Here is a 12,929-nt window from a genome sequence, read left to right as displayed (position 1 = left end):
AAAGTTGGTTGTGGGCATAAGTGCTTTTGCCCTTGGGCTTGTAGCAAGTAATACCAACCCATTTCTTGCCTCAGCCCTTTTTAGAAGATCTTCCATGAACTCCTTACATTTTACATAATATACAGCATACAACATAATCATAATACAAACAACTGCATGTAAATATAGCTAAGATAATTAGGAACAAAAGTTTTTCTAAAAAGATTGTTATTAGATTTATGCTTTTATTATTTTTTGTGCTGCTGTTATTTTTAATTTTATAAACATGTTTCAAGAAGCACAGATTCTTACCGCACATAAAGTTCGATATTACTTAAAATGTGATGGCTGTGGTCTAATCTACTGATGCAATTTTTAAAAATATTTAATCTAAAATTCTTCATTCTTTCAAATTTCATTGTAAAGTATTCAGCTTGTTTCTTGTTTTCTAATGTAAATTATTGGCTTGACTTAAGTCTTCCATTGTATATTGCAATTATTGTATAAAGATTTATATATTTAAAAATAATATAATTGGTTTGTAAAATATATTAAATAATTTTCGTATATTTTTCCTCTTATAGTATGATTTCTTTCTTACTACACGATATAGCTTTATATCAAGAAAGAATTATGAATTTTATCAATAATTTTTCGTAATTAATAGGGTCTTAATGATGGTGGTGTGTGGCCAATGCATATTTGCCTATCTGCTTCCTTTCACCTTTAAATTTCCTTTCATGGACTAGCTTTAAAATTTTATTGAGCCTTGGCTTTTAGTTTGAAAATCGTGGAAAATTATGCTGGGCTAATTTTTCTATTAGATTTTTGTAGTCTGAGAAATATTTTGAGGGAATAAAACATTATTACTAGTGTACACAGTTAAAAAAAATTGCTTTTATATCAAGAAATTTGTAATTACAGCACGGGAGGAACACATGCAAGAAGAAGACGCACAGGAGGAAGACACGTGGGAAGAGGACACATCTGAAGAAGAGGTGTTGGAGGAAGAATGCGCGTCTTCCGTAGAAGACATGCAACAAGCAGGTTAGCATATTTCTGTTTTGAGAATCTGATAAAAGAGTACTCAGTCTTGTTTGGTGTGGAACACTCATGCTGTGCACTGTCATCATGAAAGTTTGAGTTATCTGAAACTATTCATTTTCTTTAAACATCAAGCGGATTTTATATTTTGCAAATACAGTCAAAAGTCGTTAATCCGGACTCGTCGGGACTTCGGTGATTCCGGATTATCGATTTTTCCAGATTATAGATCATCAGTTTAAATATGGTGAGATGGCATGCAGAAATTACAAAATTAAAAATATGAAACCGCAATTTATGAAATAAAGAACAATTATGATCTAAAGGGTATCAAAATCTACAAAAAGAAAAAGCTTAACATTTATTTGTTTACTTTATTAAACATATCTTTCAATGTAAGTTGTTTAAGTTGCTTCGTTTCATGTGATAATATTTTCTCTTTAATTCTATCAAACATACATAATTTCTTGTTTAGTTACAAAGTTCCGCTGTTCAAGTCCTATAATTGCTGTGTTGAGAATACCGACGAATTTGTCAATCGAAATTTTTTCATTTTCAATAACCTCTGGGTCACTTTCTTCACTATCGGAAGCGAATTATAATGACAAGGATCTTGATTTAAATCATATCAAAGACGAACTACATCGAGATGAAATACTACATTTAGTAAGGAATTATAAGCGAAATAAAATAAAAACATCTACCCTGAAGATTAGGATAGTGCTGACAGATCAACTTCCAATTCATTGTGCGCCGCAGCGTGAAATTGATAAACAGATTTCGGATTTCGAAACATACTTTCGCTTTGTAGATCCTTTACATATTAGTAAATATATATCGGGAATTCTATTTGATATAATCGAAAGTTCAAGCTTACTTTTATAAAATTGCTCTAACAGTCTGCAAAAAATAATAAGGCGGATCCAATTCGAAGATTAAGGAACAACGCAATCTGAAACGTTAACTGAATTAGATAATTTTAGCTTAGCTTATACCGTCCGTTATACATTAAACTCGCATGCGTAAACGTATTGCCTCTCAAGTTCCCAGATCTCAATCCTTGTGATTATTTGTTGTGGGGTTATCTAAAATTGCAAGTCTACTCCTGTCCGATCTCATTAGGGATGTTAAAAGACAACACCGGATGGCTATTTTTCAACCATATCTACACATATGCTGTACAGTACTGTTGATGTTGTACAGGTATTCTTGATGAATGATGGCCGACATGTTGAACATTTCTTGTGAAGAAGAAAGTCTTTGCTAAAGATCAGTTGTTAAGCTCATTATTGCTTTTGCTATCATATGGAGCACCATCTGTTGGACATTTTAAGCACAGCACTGAACATGTTTGAACTTACACCTAGCGATTCCAAGCTTCTAATATTAATTTGAATTTTATCAAACAATTTCCGAAAATTCACTATGTCACTAGAACGTTTAAGTGTGGGTATTTCTAGTAACTATTTCATGTGTGTGTTTATCAAAACCGCTTTCCTTCCAAATCTTTTTTCAAGCAACGAAACGTTTTTTTTTTTTTTTTTTTTTTTTTTTTTTTTTTTTTTAATAATTGTCACTTGAAATAGAAAAACCATCTATAGTTTCTAAAGCAGTTCTAGCCAAATGGGCTTTAAGTAACTGAATTTACTAACATTGTCAAGTGATTTGTTATTATGTATTGATGTTTCGAATGAGTTCCAGAATCCAGCCAATCACTTAACTTTCCATAAAATTTTGGAATCGTTATTTTAGGTAATTTTACATTAAGGATGAGGAAATTTCACATGAGGTTTGAATCCAAATTAAGTGATGAATGGGAAGAGCCTAATGAGTTTTATTCATTTGATTCAGACATTGTAAATATTTGTTTGCTCTGAATGTCCATGTAATGATTTTTTCTCTGTATTCTTTGGCGGATTGAATCTCTTTATGAAGATCTTTGGGATCTGTTAATTTTTCTACTTCAGTATCCACAAATTTAAGACTTTCAAAAATTTTTCGTTTAATTGTTTTAAGTAAAACTCATGCTCACTATCAGCGGCAGTTACTTCTGTTTTTTTAATTTCTGCTTCAATTTTTGAACAAAGTTTTGTAACTTACGCTTTTAATGTTGAACATTTTCGAGTACACAATGTTAATGCTTCAGTAGCCATTTTACTTAATTTATGTTACATTTATATGCTTAATTCAATACTAAATATGATATTCAAATATATTTCAGAAAAATTATATTACATAAAATACATGTCACCATCCCGGCGAGGCATACCATGTTAAAAAATTAACTTAGTAATTTTTTTATTTTCTTTAAAGGTTTTTATTTCAATAGGAATATTAAAATTCTGCCTACCTTTCCTTCCCGGGGTGACTGTATCTCCTTCAATGTTGAATCAACATTCAAATAAAAAAGAGCACAACTAAGGGGCCATGCGTAGATGAACACTAGAATATTAAAAAAAATAAATAAATATTGCAATTCAAATTTTATCTCTCAAGAATACCAAGGGTTCGTACAGTCCTTAAAAGTCCTTAAGTTTTTTGGAATCGATATTTGGTCCTTAAAAGTCCTTAATTTTGGCCAAAATCAGCAGAAGGTCCTTAATTTTAATCATCAGAAATATCTGTCTGTTTCTACAACTGCCATTTTGAGTGTGAATTATCATTTTGGAGGAATATATTTGGCGATTCACTAACATATATGGTTATCTTTTGAATGGGTTCATGGGTTATAATTTGTTCCTATTTCTAATATAAATTGTGGGGTACTGGAGTTTCTAAGCAAGAAGTGAAACATAAGCATTTCGGAATTAATTTTTTTTCTAAGAAGAGCTCTTAAACAACTTTTTGCCTTTATTAAATGGTTCTGAATTTGGCAACTTATCAACATTTTGGCGATTTTAAGATCAGTTTCTATAAAAAGTTTTTAATTCCGAGATCTGGGAATTTTTCGAAAATTGTTATTAAAACATTGTAACGTTGATAAATTTCACTGAAATAATAATAATATATTGAAATTATATTTAAAAATAACATTAAAATAAAACATTTTTATTTTTTGCTGTCATATTATAAAGTTTTATTTTGGCAACTTATAATACAGTATTTTGAGTCTGAAAAATAAAAAAGGTATAATGTATAGAAAATGTATGTATAAAGCATAATTTACAAAACAGTTCTTAGCAAAAGCAAAATTAGCTATATACACTGGTTATCATAAATTAAGGAAAAATCACAAAAATAGCGATAACTCCCTCAAAAATAAGCCAAACCGAACCAAACGTGTAAAATTTGAATATGTTGCCAAGTAAGAGTAGCTGAATAGAACTTCAATATGCAAATTTGTGGCGCTGCACTCGGAATATGTCATCTGCGAGGAGCATAAAAGTCCATGTTTGAGAGCAAGCCCACATATTTCACTGTGATAGTGACATCAGAAATCTGAGATAGCCGATTCGTAACAATGATCTCCAGGCATCATTTGCCTGCAGAACTACAATAGAAAGCCATTGGGAGACTAGAGGCAGGACAAAGTCAAACAGAAGTAGCCAGATGGCTAAATGGGAGTCCTTCTGTGGTTCATAGACTTTGAAGGCAATCCCAAATCACAGATTCGGCACCTAGGAGGTTAAGCCAAGGACGGCCAACTGCTACAACGATTGCCAATGGCCGATATTTGACATTATGTGCACTCAGGAATAGAACCTCTACTCCAAGACTTCTTAGATCCTCTCTTGCTGCAGCCACTGGTAGGTTGGTGTCAATGTCAACTGTACGTAGAAGGCTTCACGGAGGTGGTCTGTATGCGAGGCGAACAACCATTTGCGTGCCACTCAAGTCACGCCATAGCAGGGACTGTTTGCAGTGTGCACGACAAAATGTCCACTGGACGTTTGAGCAATGGAGGACTATTCTCTTTACGGATGAGTCCAGGTTTAGTCTAGAACGCGATAGTAGGCGTTATTTGATATGGAGAGAACCTGGAACCCATTATCATCCGTCAAACATCCGTGAAAAGAGATGCATACGGAGGAAGCAGTGTCTGTGTTTGGGGTGGCATCTCTTTGGGTGGACGCACAGACATCCATGTTTTTCCAAGGGGAACCGTGAATGCTCATGTTTATAGAGATGACATCCTTGATGATTATGTGCGCCCATATGCCGGGGCAATAGGTGATGCTTTCCTGTTACAGGATGACAAAGCAAGACCACACGGGGCTTGCATCGTATATGATTATATTCAACAGGAAACAATTATGCGCATGGAGTGGCCAGCTCGATCCCTGGACTTGAATCATATTGAGCACATTTGGGATGCTTTAGGGAGACATCTAGCTGCTCTCAATCTGCCCCCTCAGACCCTTGTTTCGCTTGCAACTGCTTTGCAAGAGCAATGGCTCTCGCTTCCTATGGAACTATAGACCGCGTAATTGAAAGCATCACACATCGCTGTATTGCTTCTAGAGGCGATCATATTCCATATTGAAGGTATAGCAAACTGATATCTTCGATTTGTTCATTTTATACATCCCCGGGCTTGAATCATATTGAGCACGTTTGGATTGCTTTAGGGAGACGTCTAGCTGCTCTCAATCTGCCCCCTTAGACCCTTGCCGCACTTACAACTGCTTTGCAAGAGCAATGGCTCTCGCTTCCTATGGAACTGATAGACCGCATAATTGAAAGCATCACACATCGCTGAATGTGCTGTATTGCTTCTAGCGGCAACAATATTCCATATTGAAGGTACTATTACTATAGCAAACTGACATCTTCGATTTGTTCATTTTATACATGTGCTAATTTCTATACTACCATAATTGTCTGGTAATTTCTTTTTATGTTATTTGATACCTTACTATGTGTTGTATATTGTGGGTAAGTTTCATAAAATTCTACATGTAACTTTTTCAGTAATCGTGATTTTTGCGATTTTTCCTTAATTTATGATAACTAGTGTAGTTAATTAAAAATGTCGTTTTTAAAATTTTTTCATAAAATTTTTTCATTTCTTCTGAATGTTCATATTACTAAAGTAATAAAATTAGCTGCTTTTTCTAAAGGTTCTAAATGCATGTTTTTAAAATTTGTTTTGGAATAGCAGAAATTTTTAATTAAATCCAAAAATTCTAAAATGAAAATGAAACCTGTTGAAGAAAAAAACTAAACACATGAAGAAAATTATTCTTCAAAGATATGTACAGTTATTATGTAAATTACCCAGTTGTTCATGATTTCAGCCTTCACTAGAAATTCCTGTTTTTATTTCCTCATATGATAGAGTTACTGAGCCAGATTAAATTAAAATTAAATTGTATAATCTTTGACCACTAAAAGTTTAAATTTGACTGTTCTTATTTAATAACGTCACTGTGAGCTGTAATTGATTTTGTTAGCATCAGAACATGTCTTTATGTTCTAATTTCTTTTTAAAGAGGCTTATTTAAACCTTTGTCTGATATTATAATTACTTTCAGACATAGTAATAATTTGCTTCATATCTGTCGGGGGGTTTGGAACTTTTTAACTTTTAGCAGATCAAGTAAACCCTCATAAGTATATTGTGGAGAAGTTGACAAGTTAGCAGATAAAGCATGCAGAAACTAGTCAGAGCATTGGTTTGCGTATTCAGACAAATTTTTGATTGTTAGAAAAGATGCTTAAGGAGGAGGAAATCGATAAAAATTTGAAAAAATGTCTGGGAAGGCTTCAAATCAAAATGACACATAAATATTTTGTTGAGTTTTGTTGTTATAAGACATAAATGTTTTGTAACAACAACACTTTCAAAACTTGCTAACTGTGCCTACTACAGGCCTTTCAGGTTTGTTCTAATCAGCAGGTCTCTCTCTAGACAAGCAACAGCGGTGACAACATTCAGTCCTTTGTTATGAATCATGCGGATTATGATCTTACTTCTCATTTGAACCTATGATGCTTTACATAAAATCTACCTGCTATTTACTAAACCTCTAGATTGAACAAGTATGTGACAAAATGAGACATAAAAATATCAACATAAATCTAACTGTTAGTAAAATATAAATGTCACTTATCTTCTTTCAAATATGTCCAACTATTATAAGTGTAAAATATTTAATGCTACTTGTAAATTGCATAAAGTTTATTTTATTCTCAAATTTTAATTAATTTCAAACTTTCCATGGTTATTAATTCATGTTTAATAGTTTAATAATAATGTGTCATACTTAGGGATCTATTTTATTTTTAGAATGGTATTACAAAAGTGAAATTCAGGCATAGATAATATTTCTAATTGAATTTATTCAGTTCTCATTTGCTCATAGGTCCTTAATTTTTTCATTAATGGTCCTTAAAAGTCCTTTATTTCCGTATGTAGAAATGTGTATGAACCCTCATATGAATACGTCGTCAGCATATCATGGAATACATCCTTTTCACCGCTTGTTTGAAGTGCGTTTGAAATAGTTTAGTTGTTTAGATGAGTTGCACTGTGCGTTTCACAAACTATAACTATGCATGACATTTTAAAGACCCTGTTTTTAACAAAATGATGAAAAAATGTATTTCAAAGTAGCAGTGGAATTTAATTTAATATCAAACTATCAAGAAACATAAATTAAATAAGTAATTTCGTAACTCTGCCCCTCTCAAGGACTGCATGTCCTGGGCAGTACAACCCTTGGTCAGAAGCCAAATTCGATACAAACAAGACATAATGAAACAAACAAATAGCATAACTAAAGGAAGAATTATTTACTCTATATACAAGTTATATACACAAATTAAACACATAACAATTTTAAATTATACAAATTAAAGTTCGGGATGAATTTCAATCTGTATTTTCATTAAGTTATACCCGGGTCAAATACGTTTTCACTGCAGTTCTCAGATGTATTCCTGTTTTGTATATCACAGTCCTTTCAGACTTTTTATCCACGGGAATATCTGAAACAGTTTGTTCATCACTCTGTACTTTATCGTCATCATGTGTACAGTTCACCTCAATACTTTTAGCAGATGCTACATGCTACCTCTATTTCCTGAATGCCAGTTGCGATGTTTGCTCCAGGGTCATGAATAGAATTCAATCCTTTACAACCAAGAGTATCCTGGTTTGGAATCAAGTCCTTGTCTGCACAACCTGCATTATGAGGCACACTCGTAGATTGCAAAGTGGGTGAATTTTCTTGCAATACTGAAGCCCTCTGCATAAGTTGTACATCAGCTTCTTCCATATCAGCATCACATGAACTTTCAGATGGTTCAATACTTGCTAACTATGACTTTGTAACTTCACTATCAGTTTCTACGATCTTGACAGTCATATTTTCACTTTCTTCTATCACTATTTCAGGCACTTTGGAATCCAAACTTTATTTTTGTGAATTATTTTTTTACCTCTTTCAGAAGCTTTACAAGCTACTTCTTTTATTTCTTCATCTTTACAAACAGTATTATCACTTTCTTCCAGTTCAACTTCAGACTCTTGAGGTTGAGAATCGTCTTTCCTTTTCTTCATCTTTTAGTTCTGTTTCTTCAATCTTGTAAGATGTTTCATCTCTTATTTCTTTTATCTTTCTTGGATTTTCTCGGACACTTCACCAGCTGCTTCCTTCATTTCTTCATCCTTTGATTCTTTGGATGCCACTTCTGTCATTTCAAAATCTTGTGGCTACAATTTTCTTTCTAAACTCCATGATGTCGCTTCTAATCTCCTTTTGCTTCACTATTATCCATTGCAGTTGCTCTTGCAGATTGTCTTGTCTGGCTTTTATCTTGGCTTTCAGCTTTTATCTCGGATAAGAAGTCCATCAAAGTCTTCATTTCCTCCGCCATGGCTTTCCTCTGCAGGCGGGTCACTAGCATTCACTTGCAAATCACACTTCTGACATGTTTTTCTCTTCACATACAGGTTTGAAGATTTGGAGTGAATAACAATGGCACTTAATGAAGTATCCAAACACAATTTATTAGCCAGTATTATTATTCAAGACAGCTCCAATAGCACATTTACAGTCGAAGAATACAATAAACACTCTGGCACAATCGGTGACACAGCCTTCAGGCTATAATGGTGGAGACAGCTTCAGGGCAAAGCTCCAGAGTAAAGCTCTTGACTTGGTTCAGTCGTTCTTGGAACTTCACATACTCTTGAGACTTTCCATGCAACAACTTGCAGTACACTCGATGATACACTAGAGTACAGCTTCCGACTCAGTTCAGTTGTTCCCGGAGCTTAACATATTCTAAGATGAAACTTGACAATGCACTAGACTCTCATGAAGCTATCGATGACCAGCTCAGCACTAGACTTTAAGACACTCGCGAGCTCACTGACTGTCAGTTCGCTAGATGAGACGTAAACTCTGCATGGACCAACTGAGTCTCTGTGTACCAGCAGGGCTCATACAGCTTTTGGCTTGTGTTGGAGAACATTCTGGGCTAAACCAGTAAGAATTCAATCCAGAAGGTTCTCCATCCGTCTGTGGTATATCACCAATTTGTTTGACAAATGTGGCAACCCTAAACCTGCCTTGTGGGGAAGCTATCTTACCGTGCCTGGACATTTCATAACAATACATTATCTTTTACTAAACTAAGTAAAGTATGAGATAAACTGTTGTCTGCAATCAGGGCAATTTTTGTGTCATCAGTAAACCAACCGAATTCAAATATTGCCGAGCGTTGGGTGTGAAATGATTTTCAAACCAGGCATTTATTAATGCTTCTCTTATCCATGCTCTTTTATTTGCACAATATATAGTGGGGAAAATCTTTATTCATCTAAATTCTCGATGCCGTAAATTTTTACCCAATTATGAAAAGCTTACACTTGTGCGTTCCTGCAGCATTCGTGCATGCTAAAATTGTTAGTCTTGAAGAGTCACTTGGAAGTAAATGTGTAAGTAAAGAATTAATAATATTTTCTTCAGTTAGTCTCCAAGAATATAACTGTCATTTTCTTATTTATCTGTCCACTGTGAAATTAACAAATTATATTGATAACTAATTCTTTAACCCTTTAACTGCTTAAGACATGTTTAAACGTTTTTGGAATTTCTTTAAAAATGCTTAAGACGTCTTTACACGAATTTCAAATCGCACGAAAAATGCTTAAGACATGTATACACGAAGCCCCAATTTCGCGAAGATTGCTTAAGACGTGTTTAGACGATGCGATCTGGTCTTCCTTCCCCTACCTTTCTGCAGGTGGCTGTCAGTTGACACAAAGCTCTTAATAGGGTGTGAAGTCTCTTTCAAAAGAGCACTTTAGGAAAACGTCCTTAGAGTGAAGTATCTTTGTCAGACAGCAGGTATGTATTATCTGTGTGCCAACTAAAAGTTTGCAAAAGAAGATAAATCGTTTTACAACTGTTTGCCTTGTGGTACTTTATACAAATGAAAGTCAAACAGGATCCGACGTTGTTATAGTACATTGCCGAATTTTAGTAGAAACAAGAAAAAATAAGAATTGTAATGGAGGACGCCTTTATGCCTATATGTTATAGAATCAAATATTTTATTTTTGTATTGAAAAATGATTACAATTTCTGATTCGTCAGGAAACAATATAAAATGTTGCAACCAGCTTTCTTGTTGTTTGCCTTCGTATTTCAAATGCGCGTTATTATAATGTTATATTCTTCTTTTTACATTCTTAAATGTTAAAACTGTGCTTTCAGCATGCCTGAGTTTTGTACTCGTATGTGTGGCTCTATGCTCCGTAGAAATGGCGAACTGACATATAAAAATTATATGAATGTTGAAAGGAAGATATTCTACTCGAAACTTCAACTAAATGGAATAAATGAATACGCCAAAGGAATTTCTAGAAATATTTGTTTTAAAAATTTTATTATTAAGATTTTAAATACAAAATGTTTTGAAATCTAAAGAAAAAAATATGTAATCCTTGAAACATTTTTGGAAAGAAATCTATCGATATAAAATCTCTTAAAATTAATGGAGTGTAAATTAATTAAAACAGTTAGTGTACGGAAGGGTTAGATATACTGCGCACAAAAAATTACAGTCAGAAGATCAATTATTTAAAGATATAAATTAATTACATTAAAAGAATTTAAAATAAATTAACATCTGTCCAAATGTCAATGCTAACAGCAATAGCACGAATGAAAGTTATTCTTTAAATTCCGAACTTAGTTCATCCGTCAGTATGCAATGATTGTGTCTTTGCGATTACTTTTCTTATAGATACTACAAAAGGCCGCCAACGAAGTAGCGGTAAAATCGTTGAATACTAATAGTTTGAAGTGGGTTCAAATCCTGATGAATGGATTGCCTGCATACCAGTTTTAGCGAATGTTTGTTGCGCATGTTTAATGTGAATATGAGACAATTTATTTAGTTTTTCATGATGACGTGAGCCTTGACAACGAGTCCTCGCTCGGGTTGTGTTTGGTTTGGCTTGTTAGATTATTAAGCACATGAAGGCGATCTGTCTAAGGGGAGGTATGCTTTCGTGACAGATTTTCTAAGGGAAACACTCTCGCACTGCAAAAAGTTAAAACCATAAAAACGCCCATGCAGTCAGCTTGTTCACGGGGGTTTGAATGCAGGTCAAACTACCAGTATTTTAAGAGAAGCAATTCCAAGAATGTTTAATTATTTTATTTAGTTTGTCATAAGCTAAATAAAATAATTAAACATTCTTGAAATCTCTTCACTTTACTGAAATGGCAATAACTTTGAATTATACTATGCTACTACTTTTCCTCTAATATGAAATTTTGAACTTTTCCGTTATCGGACAGCCCACCAGGGAGTGAGCGGAGTCTAACGGAACAATTGGTGGTTCTGTCCGGGGTTCGAATCCCGGGAAACGAGCTGGTTGCCAGGATGATATTCTTAGTTTTCCATATGTGTAACATGTATGCAAGCTAATTTCCGTTAGGCAGTCCTCGAACGAAGGCATCCTTCACCTTAGGCAAATAACCATCGAGTACTTTGCCATAATCAAATAAACCTTTATCCATAACATGCTTCAAATATTTTTATGTTGAAAAGTTCATGCGCCAAAGTTGGGCCCCGTTGAATGAAATATGTTGTTTATTTTTTCTTTGTTTTTTATAACAACAATGTTCTTGTTTTCAGAATTTGAATTATCATAAAATTCTTTTAATAATATGCGATTCTATTTTGTTTTTTTGTTTAATGAAAAATTAATTTAAGCGACAAATCTCTTACATTTAGAAAAATTTTCGATTTTCGAAACGAGTTGCTGTCAAAAGCGCATCTTCTCATTGCTGCATATATTTATTTAAAGCAAACTGCTTGGCGCGTGTGCTTTTATATTTGAAAAGATTCAGAGAATTTTCAACATGGAAATAAAGTTATTAATTTTACTGAATTTTGTGGATTCTTTGTGTTTTGAGGTAAAAGTCAAACCATCAGATATATGACAACCTTAAAATAAGGGTATATATAATCAGGATTTTGCGGCCAGACATTCCCAGCGAAATACGTTACAAAAAATTATCTATGTAGAATTAATGTATATTCCGTTTAGTATTTTAATTTATCAGTGTTATTACACATCAGTTTATCAGTGTAAGTTATATCGAGTTTTAGTTGTGTTCGATATAAGAATTTTATTTGGTTTATATAAATCCGATTCGTTTAATAATATTATATTTATTAAATACTATTTATTAGGTTTCCAAATCTGTCACACCCAATCAATAGCCTCCTGGCTACGATATCTGATTATCGCTATTTCGACTCATATTCGAACCCAAACAAACGAACTGGTTGAATTTTGTGATTTGCCCTATGTGTAACATGAACATGAGTACGTTTTACTTAGAAAGTCGTCCATGGAGACATTCATTGCCTTCGGCTGATGGGTCTCATTTCCTTTGCCATACTCAAAAAATCTAAAAAATTTTCAAAAAGACTAA

General features: G+C 33.6%; 1 protein-coding gene across 1 annotated transcript in view; it reads left to right on the top strand.

The window, feature by feature from the left end:
- The window catches only part of LOC146994896 (uncharacterized), an 86,751-nt gene that overhangs the window by 23,921 nt on the left and 49,901 nt on the right, over positions 1-12,929 (top strand). Inside the window, exon 3 of the mRNA XM_085824619.1 lies at positions 904-1,026. Coding sequence (XP_085680745.1) covers positions 904-1,026 — 123 coding nt within the window. The remainder of the gene's footprint in view (positions 1-903; positions 1,027-12,929) is intronic.

This window comes from Stegodyphus dumicola, chromosome 10, assembly GCF_044657685.1.
Source record: "Stegodyphus dumicola isolate Sdum_Otavi_A_Nest chromosome 10, ASM4465768v1".
NCBI classification, from domain to species: domain Eukaryota; kingdom Metazoa; phylum Arthropoda; class Arachnida; order Araneae; family Eresidae; genus Stegodyphus; species Stegodyphus dumicola.
Note: the sequence above shows the minus strand (reverse complement) of the source record. Positions and strands in the feature narration are given on the sequence as shown.